This window comes from Azolla caroliniana, unplaced genomic scaffold, assembly GCF_043228905.1.
Source record: "Azolla caroliniana isolate FFs.n. ecotype wild unplaced genomic scaffold, voAzoCaro1.0.p SCAF_3, whole genome shotgun sequence".
Taxonomy (NCBI): domain Eukaryota; kingdom Viridiplantae; phylum Streptophyta; class Polypodiopsida; order Salviniales; family Salviniaceae; genus Azolla; species Azolla caroliniana.
Genome location: NW_028230438.1, coordinates 3074238 through 3095271, shown reverse-complemented (window position 1 = coordinate 3095271; position 21034 = coordinate 3074238). Strand labels below are relative to the sequence as shown.

Here is a 21034-nt window from a genome sequence, read left to right as displayed (position 1 = left end):
CACTTCACGAACCCACTTCTCGAACCCACTGTAATCCTGACTACTCCGCACAACGGCGGCGACAGCGAGGGGGGGCTACGGTGACCACCGCCCTTCGAAAAGTTGAGTTGAGCTTCACATTCAGCTTTGCACGATTCAGCTCAACCTCCTGCACTCGCTTCGCTGCTCCTCCACTCTTCTGTTACCACTCTTCCCCGGAGGCCACTGCCTACCTGCCTGCCTCCCCAGATCGGTCCTTTGTTTTACTTATATGATCAGGAACAAATATGACTTATTTTTCATCATCCTAATCTAAGCAATTCGTAACTATTGTAGACTATTATAAATGTTTTCTTCTCTATGTTTGACCTATTATTCGAATACATGAAAAGACCTCCAAGGCCACATATAGGTTTTTCAAATCTTATCGAACAATCACTGATTCACTAGGTAACATTTAAATCATCTTTAACACATCCATCCACTATATAATGTGGTATTGATTTGTGATGCCTTGTTTATGATCTACACATTTGATAATTTCTTTTGTCTGGACTTAATGTGAGCTAGTATATCATGTAGCATTATCATGTGTTTAGATTGGCAAAAAATGTTTATGTTTGAGAGACTTCTATGTACCCTTCCACTAATAGTGGAAATAATACACTGTCCTCGTGAATACAACTTCCTTGCTATAGAAAAACCCAATATCTATAAACTTTAGTAGTTATTAAAATGGCAATATGCAACATCGATATCTGAATATACGCATGTGTACAATGGAGAAACAATAATTTAATCTTCGAGATAACTATAATTTAAATTATCAATAGTTATTTTGATGATAAATGTATGTAATCGTTTCGCACCCCAAGTCGTGAGAGAATATGGTCTATGTGCATTTGAAATGGTTGAAGTTTATTCGCATTTGGTAATAACACGTTGAAGAAAGAGTCACAATTTTAAATTCAATGCTAGTTTTTTGTTGTTAATCCCCGTGTGACCCCGACAATATGCTAGAATAATATTTTACACATTCCAAGGTACCTAAAACATCGCTTGAACTGTTGCACAACATGATTGTCACTTTGTTCAAGTAACAATTTACAAGCCTATAAAATTACCAACGACTTCTTTTTTTTAAACTCAACTATATTACAAATAACATTTTGGTCAACCATAATCTTTGCATAACTCTTACCCAAATATATTATCCATGTTTCTCTCTACATGTTATCTCTCTTCGTGACATCAAGGATTTTATTGTTGATGTTGGGCAAAAGTAATGTAATCATAATCTAAAGCTAAGGGAAGAATTTGGACATCATTCCCCCTTTTTCATGAATTACAATGCTCAAGTTCATATAAATATTGAGCCCAATATGACGATACATCGTTGTTGTTTTAGTTAACATATTGCAGTGAAGTGTCTAAGATGAGCTATGAGGTACCTAACAATGGTTTTAGTGTGTTGTAGTGGTGATTGAGTGTGTTCATTTGTTGAACATGCGGTAGGTGAAATGCTTAATTGGAGTGGCAAGTGTCCTCCAGTGATGGTAAGCTTTTGACCTGAATTGGAAAGCTTTGAAAAGTTTGTTTAAACTCTTGAGGACGTATATGTGACCATCTATGACACTTCCATATCATACCATCATGATGATCATCGAAATAGTGATGCCTTCTTGATCATGGGGGATGCTTTACACATTTTGGCACATCCTTACATTCCATGTCCAAACGCACATTCTCCTAATCAAAGTATTAATTGTGACATCCTTGAAATATCCATATCTATATACCCTTACATTTCATGTCCAAACATGAATTCCCCCAATCACACCATTTATTTGTGTGACCTCGAGGCATCCACGACATGCCCATGAACATTGATAACATTACATTATATGTCTAACCATGTTGTTTCCTAATCATGCCATTACGCGTGGCATCCTTGCCACATCTATGTCATACTGATGAACATGTATGGCCTTATATTCCATGTCCAACCATGCATCCTCCTATTCATACCATGGCATTTGGCTAATAATGATTTGTGCCATTTACAAAAAAACGGCAATAATATTTGAGTAATATGTGAGACATGAGTGACATTTCAATAAAAAGGAAAAGAAGGTTCGTCCAAAACGATTGTTGACTGAGTCTTTGGCATTAAAGTTTCCATTGGAGGTCATTGCCAGGGCGAACTTGTGTCTTTTTTTTATAATCTATACGAAAAAAGAACCATTGTATTCAACATGTGAACTCAATCTTTATTTTAATTATTTAAAAAAATTATTCTATTGAAGGGTTGTACAAGAGATCCAACCTAATGCTTTCACTTAGTATTATTATTATTGAAAAACAAACTCTTGCTTTCCATGTCTTTTGTCTTAAATAAATCTCTTGGAATGCAAGGTCTAAAATTTGTGTGTTTTCAATAATATAGGAAAACTCTTGCATTAAGTGGCAAGGGCCTCACTAATGCTATTATCTTCTTGTGAAAACTACTTCTTGAGATCGACAACCACATTTTATAAGCAAAACCAAATATACAAGTAACACAATGTCAAACCTATTGCTCCACATTGAAATTGGAAACCTTAATGTTTCAAAACATTTAACATTGCATCAACATGTCTATAAGGATGTTGCCAAATTCTTGATGAGTAACCCTAACAACTTAAATTATGATGCAAAAGGCAATGGTTGCACGTTGTGTTCTACCACATAATCTTGAGTTTCTTATAGGTATTGAAATTCTAAAATTTGAATATATAACCAAGAAGGTGAATTGGTCAAGATTATATGCTTTGGGGTTCAATCGTAAATGGGTTCAACAATTATTTAAATCTTCACATAAATTTAGTTTGAGTTATTATACACTAATATTTTCCTCTCACAAAGGTGGTTTTACAACCTTGACATTAGCATCATTTGCACAAGATAGCGATGTGAAAGTGACTTTCTAAAGACAATGTTAATAAATGTGCGAGATCTATGTCTAGTGGAATTCGACTATTACTTTATACCAATTGGCTATAGTCACTACATCATAATTCTATTTTTTTTCAAAAATTGGGTTCACTTTATGAATTTGTTCGTTAGATACGTATTGTTCCTAATTTTAAAAGTTTCATGACTCAATCTATTTAAGCTTTGGATGTCACATTTAATTCAACTTGATTTGAGAGAGAAAAAGAAACAATCTTTTCAAATCGCTGGAAAAGGATGTTGATTGATTAAGGTGGTCCCCCAAGAACTAAGACATGGACAAGGAATGGGTACTTTTGAATGTAAACAAATTTAATCGTATGCATCACTATGAGATGTCCATTGTCCATGCAACATGATTACGTTTCTTTTTTAGGTCAACTCTTATAGTGGCTTCATGTGGTTTGAATGAAAATCCTCATTAGTCCACCTTTCATATGTGTATGTGGTCTCAGGCCAAGCATGCGTTTGTATACTTGAGCATATGGAAAAAGTAATATGTCACGGGAAAAACAAAGGGAGAAGAAAGGTTATCAACATCCTAAGAAGAGGAGGAATTAAATCTCTTACAATGCAATTGATATTCTCTTAGCTAATATGTAGAAGTAAGGTCGTAAATAACATTGAAAAGAATAAAGTTGCTCCTAAAATAGCCTAATTCTAGCACATAGAAACCCATATTGAATCACTCACCATTTGGCATGTCTCTTAGGTTTAGGTTCTCTTGCATGGGATGAACATCGAATACAAATATAAGATGCAAGAGTTGACCCCCCAAAAATTCCGCTTTTCCTCACAAGCTTCTAAGTGTATTTGATGCAAGACCTGACCCCAAAAAAATCCACTTTTCCTTGCAAGCTTGTTCTATATTGAGATCTTTTAGCTCAAACCTTTCCCAGGTTCACGAAGGGGAGTTAATACTATATAATTCACTCTCAATTGATTAGGAGAAAGATGTTCTCAAAATAACCTGGAAGTACAAAAGGTTTAGATATAATCAAATCTTGTGCAGTAATATACCTACACATTAGCTTGACCCATGTGGAATAAAAAAAGTTGCTCCATAGTTATTGTTCTAGAGCTTGGAATTCAATGTTGAGTCACCAATTGACAAATATGATAGGGTTAGGTTCTCTCACATGGGTGGGACATAAAATACATGCGTTACTATCGATGAACCAAGCATAAGATGCAAGAGTTCCCCTTTGATTAGTCATCCCGTCCTCGTGAGTTTATTCTATATTGAGATTTTCTAGCTTTGTGACGGGATTACGATCATTCTTCACCTCTATCAAGTGGGAGAAAGAAGTATAAAACCTTATAAAAACTAATTTCTTTTGAATTATTATCCCTAAAGATTGGCTCAATCTAGATGGAAAGAAACTCACACGTTGAGATTGATGAGGGTTAGAAAGTCCATCCCAATAAGAAGACAAACCTACGTTGAATGATCCAAAATTTGAGAGTGGAATTATCTGAGGGTATGATACACATCTATCGACCATTTAGGCCAGATAAAAATATCAAGCCTTTTATTAATATATACTCACTCCTACTCCAATGCCCAAACTTTTTTGAAGACATCTCCATCTAAAGCCATGGAGTGGTTTCATGCAATAATAAATTCTAAATGTGGAAAACAAATCAACAAGGATCCAACATATTGAAAATTTCAAGGTCAGCAAGTTGAGATACATAGTAATATAAAAAGTAGCCCTACAATTATCCTAATTTCTAGTTTCAAGTAGAGACGAGAGAAAGTAATTAAAAAGACAATTATGAATATGGTTCGTGTCACATGAATTCCATGTGGGATGTTTCTGATACAACATTTCAGCATCCCCAATCGTGATAAATCATCGTGGTTCCTTGAATTTTCCTTCATTTTAGAGAAACTTTATCTGTCAAATACCATGTCGTGCAACCTCTACATGATAGAATAAAAATTAGCTCAAATGTAAGGCTCATCAAAACGTCTCTAGCATAAAGTAATTTTTTGACAATGTTCGATTGTTAGTTGAATCCATTCCACAAAGATTGCAACGTTTGTCTTAAATATTCCAATGTTTCACAAAACAAAATATTGTAGTTGCTATCGGAAATGTGATGTTTTGTCGGCCTGAAGTTTAAATGATCAAGATGATTAGTAGGATATTATTCTCTTAAGGAGAGGAAACCTTCGGAAATGTGATGATTTGTCCGCCTGAATTTTAAATTATCAAGATGATTAGTAGGATATTTATTCTCTTAAGGAGAGGAAACTATGAAGGTGGCCCCTCACCTTAAGAACACTGACAGAGACAGAGAGGTCCGTTGAGCCTCCCAAAAAACAAAATATAAAAGCAAAAATCAAAACGCAAAACGCAAAACGCAAAAACGCAAAGAGAGAGATTTGGTTCCCTCTTTTGTTTTTGAGTCTTGACTGATTCCATTTGCTTCATTTTTTTTTGTTATTATTGTTAAATTAATAATTAGAATTTCTCTTTAAAAAAACAATATTTCTCTTAATTTTAATTATGGAAAACCAAGAAGGAAAACGAATAGCCACTTATATAGAATGCTCAAAAACTTAGGAGAAAAATATAAATAAATAAATAATAAATAACTAAAAAAATAAATAACTAAATAACTAAATAAATAAATAAATAAATACATAAATACATAAATAGATAAAAACGAGGGTGATAAGAAAACTCATCCGAAATAAAAAGACGTAAAATTATTTTCCTCTAATATAAAAATACAAAAGACATATACTGAAAAGTAGAAATAAAAATAAAAATAAAAATAGAAAATATATATTAGAAATAAAAATTGAAATAATGGAAATGCAAATATTGAAAATAGATATAAAAAAAAACAAATAAAAAACGGAAAAATTGAAAAAACGCAAATAGCAAAAAATTAAAATAATTAAAAAATATTCTTTCTCATATTCGTTCGTCTCTCTCTCTCTCTCTCTCTCTATCTCTTGGTCTCTGAGGAAATAAATATAAATAGAAAATAGAAGGTAAAAAAAAAGAAAAAAAGAAAAAAAGAAAAAAGAAAAAAAGAAAAAAAAAGAAAAAACAAATAAAAATAATTTTAAAAATATTCTCTCTCTAATGTACTCTGTTCCTCTCTCTCTCTCTTTCTTTTCTCTCTCTTGCTCTGTTTTCTTTGCATATTTCTGTGTGTCTGTCTCTCTCCTCCTTATCTCTCACAACAGCCATAGCCATAGCCATAGCCATAGCCATAGCCACAGTCAGACCTTTTCTTCTTCTTCTTCTTCTTCTTTGTCTGTGGCTTGGTGTGGAAGCTTCTTTCTCCTGGCTATGGCCTCCAGGATGCTCCCCTTCTCCCCATAGCTACCTGCATTTTCTTCTTCCTCTTCTTCCTTCGTATTCTGGCTTTGAAGCTGCCTTCTCCTGGCCATGGCGCCGCTCCCCTTCCCCTCTATATAGATAACCCACATTCTCTTACCTCTCCTCCCTCCTCCCTCCCTCTAGAGTTTTGAAAGCGTCTGGCTATGGCGTCCGGCACACCAAGCTTCATTTCATTCAACAGCAATATTTCCTTCTCTCGTCCTGTTTCTTCTGCTAGATTTGAGACTTCTGGCTATGGCTATGGTCAGCAAGCTCCCATTACCTCTTCGGCATTTGGTAAATCGTCTACATCCTCGGATGTATAATCCCTGCTTTCAGGAATAGATCTCACTGGTGAGCCTGTATCATCATCACCACCATCATCCTTCTGCTTCTTCATCGTCTGATTTCGAACTTCTGGCTATGGGATCCACCAACAAGGCCCCCATACCTCGCCGTCTATGGTTTGCTTACTACCTGGGATGTACTCCTGGTTTTAGAAGATCAAGCTGGTAAATCTCATTTTCCTTCACCATAGCCATCTTCTCTCTGAATCTTCACTGATCATACTATTTTGTTGGATTGTGTCACACAGTAAGAGGCTCCTGAAGCTCACCATGTCCAGGGTGAAACTCCTGAGGAGGAGGAGAGAATCACAGGTGAAACAGCTCCGCATCGATGTGGCCCAGCTCCTCCACCGTGCCAAGACATCAGACGCAGAAGCTCGGGTATAAAACCTAAGCCATTATTCATCTTTCTTCGTCTAACTGTTTCTTTTATTATTCTTTCTCTTCTTCATTCCTGCTTGATCCTTGTCATTATTTCCCCATTTTGAAACAGCTTGACAGGCTATGGAAAGAAGCTAGCCTTCTGTCTGTTTATGTGAAAGTCGGAGAATACTGTCATCTGCTGAAGGCTAATCTTTACAACGTTGCTTGGCAGAAGTAAGTTCATTCTTTCATTGCAGTGGCATCTAGTAAAGGACTGCATAATTTGAGATTTGAACTCGCGTGCATACAGTAGTAGGATACAGATGAGATGTCACTGTGTCCTGTAGATTAGGAGAACTGTATCATCTTTGTGGAAGTAAGGATTTCAACCTATGACCTTGCATCCATAGCCTGAATAGTTTACCACAAAAGATGTCTGTATCAAAGGATTCAAACACTCAATACTTTGTGTGGATAGCTTAATAGCTTACCACTGTATGTTACGATAGATAATGATCTACAGGAGATTGATTGTGATCTATGAGAATAGGCCTAGTCCATAGCAAGGTTTGTACTTGGGTTATCAAGAAAGAGACCAATCTCCAATATAATAATGTGCAAAGTTGAGGATTTGAATCCAGCCTTATATAAGAGAATCCAATAGCTTTACCAGTAGAATGACCTATCAGAACTCTGAGATACAGTGATGGATTGCTCTTGGTCTTGATCTTTGAATTATTGCAGGGAATGCCCTACGGATTTGAGAGAGGCTCTGGAGAGCTTGTATTTTGCTGCCTCTCATTGTTCAGACTTGCCTGAGCTCAAAGATGTCCGCGAGATCATGGCGAACAAGTACGGGAAGGAATTCTCTGCAGGTTCTCTTGTCAGTAAACAGGTAGAAATAATTCACAAGCTATTCCTTAGCTACATTCATACATGCGAGTCTGGTTGTGTTAATATATAGGCATTGGTTGTACTTCAAAGAACTTATTTTCCATGTTCCCTTTGCAGTTTCTGCAAGCGTTCTATGAAACAATACCATCTGAAGACTGTAAGAAAGCGTTGATGAAGGAAATATGTGCAGAATTCCACATAAAATATCCTCCACAAGTGAGTATCTATCTATCTTGCTTCTAAACTGATGCGACCCTTTGTTGCTGGAGAGCTTTCATGAATGACTAATGGGAGGTTTATGCTTCCATGTTACCTGTGTGTGCCTGTATAGGTGGAGCTTTCTTCCAAGGTTTCCAAACAAGCAACTTCATCGGTTATTCCTGAAGAAAATAGTGCGTCTGTTCATGGGCAAGATTTATCTTATGGGAGCTTGGATACCCATGGCGTGTGTTGGCAAGAAGGAAAATCTCATCACAAGCAGATTAGATCTTCTTCTAAAGCTATGTCTGATGCATACACTGATGTGACTGTGCAGCTAGCTGGGAACACGAGAGAAAGAAAAGGAATGGATGTTGCGACGGTAGATCAGATCTCTAGGCAAGTAATATCTGTACGATTGCATGAGCCATTACATGAAAAGCCTTACATTGAAGAGGTAGACAGTAAACAAATAAAGGCCAGAATACCTGAGCTAAGGGAGGCCAAAGAAAAAAATTATGACAAGGAAGAATATGTGAATTCGAAGATTGGCTCAGAAGATTTCAATGCCCTGCAGAAGTTTTCGCCTTCAAAGTTACATTCGAAGCGAGGTAAACCAAAGCTTGAAAGATCTAAATACGATGTTGAGGATGTACAGGCATGGCCTAAGCACTCTGTAAAGATACATGATCACGATAAAGCTGAAATGGAAGCTCTCCATGAATCAACCAGAAGATCAAGGTCACAAAAGAGGAATGGAACTGTTCAAGGTAAGATACATGAACTCTATGATGAAGAACAGCTTGAGTCTCCTTGGTCCAAGAAGGGGAAGAAGAGATCGATGAAGAAGCATCAGGTTGGAGCACAATTTGATGCCTCACCAGACAGGAATCATGGTTTTATTGATGAAAGATTGGCTACAGAAGGAACACCAAACAAAAATTCAAGTGTACAGGTTCAAGAAGCATTTCATGAAACTCGTTCATGGCATAGTAAAAAGAATAATCATCATTCTGTGCAAAGCACGCATGAGGAAATCAGAAAAGGGAACCATTATGAAGAATATGAAGCGAATCTAGAAGGGGTTACAAATGAGCAACAATACGTGGAGGATGAGCTCATTCAGTCAACTCACCAAAGGAGGAAAGAAAGTAAGCGTACTCGGAAGAAGCATTCACGTAGAGATGCATCTCCTCATAAGATGTTTACAGATGGGATAGATGGTGGTGTGTCGAAGGAGTTTGAATATAAATGTAAGATACCACAATATGAAGAGAACCATTACCATGTCATGGGGAAAGATGCAAGCAGAAACACCCTGAAACCTACTTGTGATGGTAAGCATGAACGTGATGAAGCTAGCCATAGGTTGAATGAGGTGAATCTCTCTATGGAGGGTGGGAAAGGCAAGGATTTGGGATACAGAAGAAAACCACCACAATCTGAAAATAACCATGACCATTTCTTGCAGAAGGGGGCAAGTAAAAACACTTCAAAACCTGCTTATGATGATCTAGAAAAAGAACATAAGCTTAGTTCTCATGAATTGAAGCACTCGGCAGCTAGAGACATGCTGAAGCCTACTTATGATGACGATCTTCAAAAAGAGTCGATGTATAATAGGCTACACGAGGAGAAGATGTCTATGGAGAATGCAAATAGGCATGGGCGTGGGGGTAAGATTCGAAGGATACCAAAAGATGAGGAACATAATGTAGCTTCCAATCAACACTATGATGGTGAACATGAAAGAGAGTCTAGGCATGGTTCACGCCAGAGAAAGGTCTCTATGGAGACTTTGAATGGGCATAGCCGTGGAGGCAAGTCTCATTTGAATCAGAAAGATGTGACACTCAATTTAGCTTCAAATAGACCATATGATACACATCTTAAAGGAGAGAACAATGGCAATTTCTTTGAAGAGAGCAATGCCAATTCTTTCCAACTCTTGCATAAAGCAAAGAACGTAGACCATTCCTTGCAAGGTAACAATGGCTATTCATCACAAGGTAACAATGGTCACCATACTTTCCAATCATCAAAACCTCCAGATCGTCCTCCTCCACCGATTCCATCTCATAGGATGAGGCCATTGCAAAACCATTCGACAATGGAACCTCAGATTCCCTTGGTTTTACCTCAAGGTTCGAAGATTTTGGAACCAAATCAGTTACGGCAGCAGCATGTTCATCCCAACCTTCCAGAGTATGAAGATCTATTTGCTACATTTGTTCAATTCAAGCGAGAGAAATCTATCGACTAAATGAGTAAAGAAAACAAAAACAAAAACAAAAGACGACCCAAAAACAAAAAAACAAAATTGATGTGTGTTCGGTCTTATAGGCCTTATATAACTGATAAGAAGGATTTCTTCACATAGGTTTCCATTCCTTAAAATGGAAGCATTGATTTGCCTGCTACAAACCTCTGACCTTTCCCCAGCAAGTCCCTAGGCAATGTTCCCTCAGTCAAATCAGTTCACACATTTTGTGGAAGGCTGAAGGCTATGCTTCCAAGTATAAAAAACCCATTCTTTCCTGTGTCTTCCCATAATTAAAAACAAAAACAATACATAGAGATTGTTGTAAGCAAACTTTGATATTTGCTCTGTTTTTACTGAAAGATATAAAAGATTGTTATTATTATTATTTTTCGTTATTTTCTCGAGTGTTGTTAGTACTGATATGTGCTTAAAATGTCTTTTTGTTCATTTGGTTCCATTTGTTTCAATGATCTCTCAGATACATACAGTCTTTTTTCTTTTGTTTGTCAGATTCTTTTTTGGTGATGCCCTAAACTGATTGTATGTATTGATTGATAACGATGATGCACAACCCAAAAGCTGCTACAATTTCATGTGATGTCTAATATTTGTTTGAGAGGTTTAGATTTTTACTTCCATGCAAACGTTATATGTATAGTACTTTTGACATTCCTTAGGATGAGTTTGTTGGAGAATTATAGATAAGAATATCTGCATGAAGTTAAATTGTTGTTATGTTTGTTCCTTTACAGTACCTAAAGCACATTGAACAACGAAGCACATAGTTTTGGTAGTCTCTCTCAACTTTGTTCATATATCACATCGATGATGAGTACATGTATTTTATTGGTTGGTTCATGAATCACTCATTTTTTAGACCATAAACAAATCAGAAAGTTAGTGAGAATGCGAAAAGGTCAGTCGTTCATTTTGTCTATCACCATCAATGACAAGGATGAGGAGACATTAGTGAGTTCAATGTCATTGTAACGTACAAAGTCACTGTTAATTCATTCATTCATGTTGTTTGTCACCATCGATGACAACGAGACGTTAGTGATTTGTCATGATCACTTTAAAAATCCTTGTTATTGCAACGAAAAAAACCTACAACATTGTGAGAAACTAAAAACATCCCCAAACCCCAAAAAGTGTTAGAAGTAAACAAACACACAAATTTTATTTTTTCTCTTTCTTTTTATAGCTATGGATATGGACATTGGAGACCATGAAGAAAAGCTTGGCTTCATTATAACTGAGAGAGTGGGAGAGGGGTGTGTGTGTGTGTGTGTGTGGGTGGGTATAACTTGCACATGATGGGGATGAGAGCTGTCCATATCTTTTTGAAGGTATGCATAAATATCAAAATAGTGTGTTTCTTATTATTGTAACTAGAAAACTATTGTAACTACCTTCCTACACAAACTTTAATGAAGCATATATGTTAAAAAGATTGCCTCTTAAAAAAAAAGTCCAGAGAATAACCCCCTTGGCTTTTGCTTAATTTCCTGAAATGCCCCTAAATATAAGTTGGAAACCACACACACACACGCGCGAGCGCGCACACACACACACACACACACACACACACACACATGCACGCACTAGGAGTCACAAGGAAATCAATTATGGAATATTAGAGATTATTAAGTTGGGTTCACAAGTGACCAATAGTAGACTTTAAAAAAGAAGGGGCATACTATCAATTTTGATGCCATTTTCTTCATTGCAAAACATTAGGGGAGGCCATCTAAGCATAAAAAGTGTGTAAATGCTTCTGCATAGAGAAAATACTACAAATGAGTTATGCAGGATCCAATGAAATTCTCAACCTGTCAAACCCAATTTACCTTCACACACCTAAACAAAAGTCACATAAAGGTGGTTGGATGCCATGTGAACACCTTTTTTATTGTCATTAGAGGCCAAAATATGGTCCCTTGGGAAAGTGCAATGCATGGGTAGGAAACTCATATTGTGGTGGTGGTTTTTGAAGAGTTAGACAACTTGGGAGCTTGAAACTCTTGAGTGATGGCTTGACTACCTTGGTACACCATCCACTTAGTATTTCTTCTTGAGTTTTAGTTCTTTTTGTTTGAGCTATGATGGTGGCAACTCATTTGCGATTCAAAACTTTGTTATCTTGAAATATTTTGTTTCTTCAAGAAGTCAATTGCGATGATGACTTCCTGAAAACTCCTCTCATGCCATCTACCTCTTAGAGATAGATTCTATTATTGTCTTCGGAGGTCAAATATGACCCGTGAGACCAAAAACATCACATTTCACAAGATACATGTGAAAGTGAGTAGAGACTCTCGATGTTCAAGAACTTTACCAATGCATGTTGCAATCAAGAGTGCACATTGTGTTTGTGAGTGAAATTCGTGCAAGGATTGGGCTTGGTCGAATATGATGAGAGAGAGAGAGAGAGAGAGAGAGAGAGAGAGAGAGAGAGAATAAGGAATGTCATGTAACATTAGATACAATATTGTCTACACAAACTCAATTAATTTCAATGGTTCGTTATTGACACTTTAATTGAAAACATTAAAATATGTTTAGTTCAAAATGTCCTATGATAATATTCGAATAGTAATATGATGAAAAAAAACACGGATGAAACCACAATTTATAGTAATATACCAAATACTAAATTGTTTATATTACCTTATCAAAATGACATTCCGCCATAGTGAAGGCTTGTAATCTAAGACATTGTACTTATCATTTTTAACGATCATAGAAAATTTATAAATAAAGTTGTTTATAGGTGAAGGGTCTTAGTTAACTATATGTACTTATATAAGGAGATTCCAAGGTCGTAAGGGCCAACTTAGTATTGTTGTACAAGTGTTCTCCTGAACATTTAGTATTTGAATTGTTTTCATTACCTCTAACAAGGCCATGCTTTATTTACAAACTCCTTTGGATAACAAAAAGATTTCGTAAAGTTATTTTTAAAGAAATATATGTCTATTAACCATTATTGTGACCATGTATGAAGTCTAGGAATGATATCAAGGTCAAAAAATATATAATACTAAACATAATGCCTTCAAATTTAACCCATATCTTTAAGATAATGTCTTAATTAACATATAAAAGCAATAATTTCATATTAAGGTTTAGATGTTAAGGACTTATGCCTCACATCCTGCACTGCTCAAGGACAATGACAATGATATCAACATTGACATTAAGGATGTCAAGTCTATGTGCAAGTGAAGACGTTATAATAGGAAAAGCTAGAATCTAAACCCATGTGACAGTAGTGCAAAAAGGGCCAAAACAATGTGGAAGACTATACATGTCCTTTTTGTGCCTTTTGGGTCTTCTTCCTCATGCAGAAGTCTTAAGCTAGAAATTTGTACTTATTTTTTTCTTTTGAAAACTTTCAATGATATAAAATAGAGTGGTGTTGCCTATGCTACTACATAGGCAGTGGAACATGTTGAATTACCGATAGGAAATAAAAGCAATCCATTGAGGAAAGAATTTCCATTTGTTCCAATTACAATGCTCCATTCTAATTTTGTAGATGTGCTCTAACTCCATGCCTACCATCAAAGACAAAGAAAGTGCACATGTTCCAAGTATGACACAATTCCCAATTGTAAAAAACATGCCATACATAGCACACCCCATGAAGGCATTGACATTGGTACTAAAGACCATATGTGAGACCAAAAGAATGGGGAAGAGCTTTGAGCCTAATAGTGACCCTGAACAGGACAACCTTTCTATAAGTGAGCTATAAAAATCACTTTTGTGCCTTTTTTGCTTGAACATTTAGTTTTCTTCTCCCCTTTGTAATCAAATCTTTACTTGGGACAAACACAAATGATTGAAGATGTAGGAAATATGGATGTACCTAGTAATAGGCGTCCTGGCAAGGAGATTGTGGATGGAATACAATCAAGGCCAGATGATCCTAAACTTGACATTCAAGTATATAATAAAGAACATCATGAAGGATGTAGTCATGAAATGGTTTTATATGATGAGAATGCTATTGTTCCGATCAGTGCATCAGAAACAATGGATGGACAAGAGATTGTAGGAGAATTACAAAATAAAAATCAGATAGTTGACATTGGGTTCTTGCCTTCTTTTGAAGGGAGGTGGACAAGATCCATGTCCAAGAATTTGTCAAAGGATCATAATCCTTTCATGAGGGATGCTAATGATTGGAGAACTTTCACGAAATCATTAGTTGAACATTTTCAAGGAAGTGATAGTAGGTTTTCCTCTCAAAGAGTACATAAGCAGACTAATGCATTTAGTAAAGATCACATCTCTTTTAGAAGAATGATTAAGTCTCAAGACATGTCTCAAGAAGATAGGAATCGATGTTTGAAAGAAAGAAGATTATTATCTAAATTTGTGTAAATATGAAGATTATTTCTTGGAATGTTCAAGGTCTTGGGGGATCTTTATGTAAACAATATAAAAGGAGATTTCGGCAAGAGCTACATAAATGTATAATTGGGCAAGTGGACATAGTGATGTTACAAGAACATCACCTAAATGAAAGGCGTACTAAAGTCTATGGTTCATTATTGCCTGGAAAATGGGAAATGGTGTGGGTTCCAGCATATGGATCAACACAACTTAAAGGTGGATTATGTATGGCTATTCGGGATATATGGCAAGTAAAGATGTTGGAGGTAGGAAATTTGTTCTTGGGAAGAGCACAATATGTTATCATGGAATTTCATAATAAAAAGGTTGGCGTTTTGAATTTATATGCTCCTAATTCTTCTAGAGAACGATTAAAGATGTGGATTGAATTGGATAGATCATTGCCAACTGTAGATCATTGGTGTATAGCAGGAGACTTTAATATGATTGAGGACCCTGAGGATAGGAGTGGTGAGGGTGGAGTAACAGTGCATGGTCTAGAATTATCTGCATGGGAAAGATTTACTATAAGTAGAAGGTTGGTGGATGTTTGGCATTTACCATCATTTGGAAAACTACATAATTCGTTACGGTTTTCTAGATCTGATAGAAGAGTAAACGGGGCAAACCTGTCAAGAATTGATAGGATTTATGTTGATGATTTATTTGCGGAGATAGGAGGGAGTGTTGGCATTTATCCAGGTACGACTTTCTCCGATCATGCCCCAGTTGTATTACAACTTAAGGTTGGGAAAAAACATAAGCAGCAAGGGAGAATAAGAATTCCACCAGAATTGTTTACAAAGTCTATAATTACTGAACAAGTTATGTATATATGGAGACAAACTTTATTGCAAATTGGAAATGTGGAAGACAATGTGACCTTGGCAATATCTCATATTAGTAGTTTTTTAATCTCTTGGGTACAGGGAAAAAAGGAAACATATACACAGAAAATTAATAGTATGCATCGTGCCTTGGCATCGTTGCAACATTTTCAAGAAAGGGATCCATTGTGTGAATGGACAGCAAATGCTTTACATAATGCGAAATGGGAATTAAGAAAGATTGAGGACAACATTTTAAACTTTCAATATCAAGCTTCCGCTTCAAAATGGACACAAGTAGGTGACAAAGTAAACAAGATGTTTTTTTCCCAAGTTGCACCGAAATGGTCGACAATAGGAATTAAACAATTAAGGAGGGAAGATGGCTCCTTAACAGTAGATGAGTCAGAAATTGTACAAATTGCTACTACGTATTATGCTAAATTGTTGACTGCTGATGTGGCTACAGAATCTGTCCACATAAGTAGGAAACGGGTGTGGGATCAAATTAAGCCAAAAGTTACAAATGAAATGAAGGTTGCATTAGTTAAGCCCTTTGACATTATGGAAATACATAATGCACTTAGAGCTTTAAGTCTTATGTCTTGTCCAGGGGAGGATGGAATTACTCCACATTTTTTCCTCAATTATTGGGAATATATTGGGGAAGATTTAACAAAAGCTTATCAAAGAATTTTTGACACTGGGTATATGCCTCGTAGTATGGCAGTTGGTTTGATTTATTTAATACCTAAGGGTGAAGGTATATCAGATGATATTAGAAAATGGAGACCAATAACTTTGTTAAATACAATATATAAAGTCTTTGCAAAAACATTGGCTTTGAGAGTGCAACCTTTTTTGCATGATTTGATTCATATCACCCAAACAGGTTTTATTCAGGAAAGAAGTATACTGGATAATTTGTTCTTTTTTTGGGAAGCCATTGCCTTGGCTAGGAAGAAAAAAGAGAATTTAGTGATTTTGTTACTTGACTTTGAAAAAGCATATGATCGTGTTGATTGGGAATTCCTTCAGGGTACTCTTGTAAGATTGGGTTTTCCGGAGAAATGGGTGATAGGAGTGTCTTCTTTGTATAATTCAGCATGCAGTTCTGTTTTGGCTGGAGGGGTTAAAGGTGATGAGTTTCAAATTTCCCGAAGTGTAAGACAAGGCTGTCCACTTGCACCATATTTATTTCTGTTTTTTGCTGAAGCAATGAGTTTGTTTTTGACTGCTGAAGATGTTGGATTAAAAGGAATAGCAATGCCCATTGATGGGACAAATGTGGTTGATGTAGAATTTGCTGATGACACAAGTTTGTATTTGGATTGTCACAATAATAATCTGCAGAAAATGTACACAGCAATGCAAACATTTTGTATAGCTGCAGGTGCAGCAATTAATTGGAATAAATCAGTGGGTTTTTGGGTGTCGTCCGATTCCACAACTCCACAATGGAGTCCTCATCCAGATTTCAGATGGGTTCCCGAGGGCACTTCAGTTAGATATTTGGGATGTCAAGTAGGGTTGAATATTTCTTCAGAAATTCAGGTTGCTTCTTTGTTATTGAAAATTAGGAAAAAACTTATGTTTTGGAGTAAAGCTAAACTATCATTTGCGGGTAGAGTGATAGTCGTTAATCATGTTTTGTTGTCTAGTCTCTGGTATATTATGTCATGTTGGAGTTTTTCGAGATCATGTATGGGACAATTGCAAAGATTGATTCGAAATTATTTGTGGTCTGGTAATGATGGAAGCCATGCTAGGGCAAAAGTCTCTTGGTCCACAATTGTTAAGCCATTGGATCAAGGAGGATTAGGGATTGTGGATCCATTACAACAATCGAAAGCTTTAATGGCAAAATTGGTGATTCGAGGATTATTGCCAGGATCGGAACCTTGGAAACAATTGTTGTTTTATGAATTGCAAAGGTTTTGTCCCAAGACGGGTGGAGATTGGACGCCTAGTGCTAGATGGGCTTTTATGGAACATAATAAATTGGCTATTGCTACAAGTTGGGAAGATAGATTTGCTCGATGTGTTCTTAAAGCATGGAAAGATATTTCTCGTGATTTAGTTAAGACATTGCCAAAAACAGAATCTGAATTCTGTAGGCAACCGCTGATTTGGAATTCATGGTTGACTGACCTAAGAGGACAAATGTTGGGAAAGCGTACTAAATGTGCATGGGCAGAATTAGATCGTGGGCCAGCACAGTCTATAGGTGCATGGATAACTTTTTTGTCTAAATCTATAGATCAACAAATGCTATTAATTAGTAATATAAGGGGTGGGAAGATAATGTATTCTGCGATCCAGAATGCCCTTGTTAATGTTCAAATGCAAATTGGATATACTACACACAAGTGGATGGGTTTATTTACTCCATTGGATGTTTTAATTGGACTGAAAGCCTATATTGGGGAACAAGAATGCATGACTTTTGATGTACAAGATGATGGTAGGTTAATCTGTACATCTATGGAACATGATTTGTTTAGTTTTTGTTTACATAAAGAAGTGAGGGTGATTGCAAATGATGGATCAAATTGGGTATTAGACCCGGATCCTCAAAAGGTGAATTGTTTGTGGAGGATTTGGATTTTGGAAAGGAGATCAATATCTACACTAACTTGGGATCCTTGAGAACTGTATTGGAAGGTGGGGATGCAAGATAACATCAAATATGTGCCGTTTTTTCAGTATTCTGTGAGGATTGGTAGGAAAGTATTAGCTGCTAGATCATGGAAAGAACCAACTGCAAATATTGTTTGGAGACGAAATGAACTTTCTCCACAACATCTTAAACAATTTTGGAAATGGTTATGGGGTATAAAGATGAGTAGGAAAATTGTTGGTTTTCGATGGTTGTTGGTTCATAATGCTATACCAGTTAATGGGTGGCGAAAAGGAAATGTAGACAAGATGTGTCCTTTTTGTACAGATGTAATAGAGACTGCTAAACATTGTTTGTGGAGTTGTGGTTTTGCTATGGATATATGGAAACAAATTATAAAATTTTTAATTCCAATATATCCTAGAGCAGTGTACACATGGGGTGCAGTATTATGGGCAGCGGTACATGATAAACCGATGGAATATGAACATGAGGAGGTTGCGGATGCTATTATGGTGAGGCATGGTATGATGGAAAAAATTTTGATCCCTCCGAATCCACAAATACAAACTGATAAACCTCAAATATGGCAATTGGTAAGCAGTATTACAATTTGGTATATTTGGAAGGCTCGATGTTTGAAGGTATTTCAAAATATGATTGAAAGACCTGCTCAAATAATCTCCGGAATTTGGATAGAGATTGTACATAATCTTAGAGGGATTTTGGATGGTATAAAAGGTAATACGCATCAAGCGGAGCTTAGGCGGGTGGAGTTTCATGCCATTTGGGACATAGGTATATTTTATAGACGGTATTTTGGTAAGGTGGAGTGGTTCTACTCAACACCAAAGTGTTTATTCAAGCCAATGGTTAGACTTTAGAAAAATATAGGGGATCGGTATAGCTTGTATGTTTAGCCTTATGGCGGTTTTCTAATACTAATGTAGTATCTTTCTTTTTTTTTTGGGAAAAATCTTTACTTGGGACCCTTTCCTTGTTGGTTGATGACACTCTAGTGGGCAAAATGCTTGCTTTTAAATGTTGAAGATAATTCATCTAGAGTTGGCTCCTTTGAGTGACTTATCTTCCTTGTTTTGATGTCTGTTCTTAGGTTTTGCAACTACTCACTTTCGTACTTTCACACTATATACAATGACGAACCCTTCTGATAGAGAGTAAACAAATGTGAGATTGGATGTAAACTTGAACACAATATTATCATTTTTCATCTAAATTTCTTCCTCTCCAAAGTCCATTAGCAATTGAATAGCCCCATGAAATGTTTTCTTAACAAACAATTGTAACCACTTGGTTTGCTGACCTCATGAACAAGTAGCATCCTCTTGTTTGGATGAACCCATCATTTATTCTTGGCCAATTAATGTAAGACAGGACCATTTTAGGGTTGTCCCACATCCACCAATAATCATGACTAATGATACTAACTCCTAGTAATTTCTAGCATTGTGAGAATGTTGGTGTTATTCACTATTATTGAGAGAATGAAGCCAATGTCATGGCTCTTGAATTAAGATCAAAGAAGTGAACAAAGTTTGTTTTTCAAGGGTTTTCCAAGCAACCAGTTGCTTTGTGGTGCAATAGCTGTGGGTAGAATGTGGTGAAGGTTTTTTGTCTCTCATGCATCACCAAAGTTTGTTGTTTGAGGTTTTGTGGTGACCTAGTTGTGTTTTGGTGCAATTATTATGGGCTACCCGTATCTGATATATAGTTATCCCTAGAACATCGTATGAGGGTGTTGGGTTCAACCATAGCATCTCCTAGACGATGAGCTCAATATGTGTAGGTGCTTAACCTTTAACCATAAAACACACTTCCTGGGCTTTGGGCATGTGGAGTTGTTCAAATAAAGTGACATTGAATTCACCCTCCAAGTGCTAACTCATTGGCATTACCATCATCCCAAGAGTTTGTTTCATGTGGCCTCTACTTGTTGGAAAGCTCATTCTTCAAATATGTCAAATCCTAGTTTAGCTTCATGAACTTTATGTTGTCTTTGTTGGAGGTTATTACAAATTTAACTAATTGTAATGAGCAAAAAAAGAGTAAGAGATTTGAAAGAAGAATGGATTAATAGTGTTAATTAGACCGACCATCCTCAAGCAAAGGACACAAGATAAACGTAAAATATCATTGGTGTTCCAAATCATAGAAATATGTTATACCTTTTTAGTTGAATAAAGGATTCGAAGGAGAGAGCTTACCCTCACCAATAGTCTTGACAACATCTTAAGATGTCCTAATGAAGAGGGTAGCCAATCCATTTTAAATAGCCCATCACATAAGGTTCCTGGGCCACCACATGTTCCCACATGTGATCTTAGGGATTTATCCCATTTGCTAGGATAACTAGTTTCCCAACTATCATACCCTTAACCCATTAAAATTAGCTATAGGAATCGTTTGTCAGGTTATTCCTATAATGGAGGTTCATTTATCCAAACCTTAAACTTATCTTATATCATCTCTAGGGTTCATTGGTGTGTCATGCTTCGCCAATTGTTGCCACTTCTAGTCACAAAAATATACTACTCCACACCAACAACTCAAGTTTTATGCCTATTTCATGACCCATTTTTAGTCGTATCATCTTACCCACGATGAACTTAAGAGAATAGAGAAAAATAATTGGCCAACCAATTGGCTTGATAACCAAACTATAGCCTCGATCCCTTGGCATTTTTACTTCTATGAATTGCCCCTCACTTCTATATATTTTTTATCCAATGATTGTAGTTGAACAACATTTTAACCTAATTCCATTCTTAGTGCTTTATAATGGT

At 36.3% G+C, this 21034-nt stretch overlaps 1 protein-coding gene across 1 annotated transcript; it reads left to right on the top strand.

The window, feature by feature from the left end:
• Nucleotides 1–6182: 6182 nt before the first annotated feature.
• On the top strand, nt 6183–10769 carry LOC147865888 (uncharacterized). Its single transcript, XM_087316220.1, has 6 exons — nt 6183–6826; nt 6910–7042; nt 7155–7258; nt 7769–7919; nt 8036–8134; nt 8250–10769. Exons 1-6 carry the CDS (start codon nt 6738–6740, stop codon nt 10377–10379), a joined length of 2706 nt encoding a protein of 901 aa, XP_087172346.1. The 5' UTR covers nt 6183–6737; the 3' UTR covers nt 10380–10769.
• The last annotated feature ends 10265 nt before the right edge of the window (nt 10770–21034 follow it).

Coding starts and splice junctions, on each gene's coding strand:
- LOC147865888 (XM_087316220.1), top strand. CDS start 6,738: ATGGGATCCACCAACAAGGCCCCCATACCTCGCCGTCTATGGTTTGCT. Junction 7,920..8,035: donor GTTCTCTTGTCAGTAAACAG/GTAGAAATAATT, acceptor TTCCCTTTGCAG/TTTCTGCAAGCGTTCTATGA. Junction 8,135..8,249: donor ACATAAAATATCCTCCACAA/GTGAGTATCTAT, acceptor GTGCCTGTATAG/GTGGAGCTTTCTTCCAAGGT.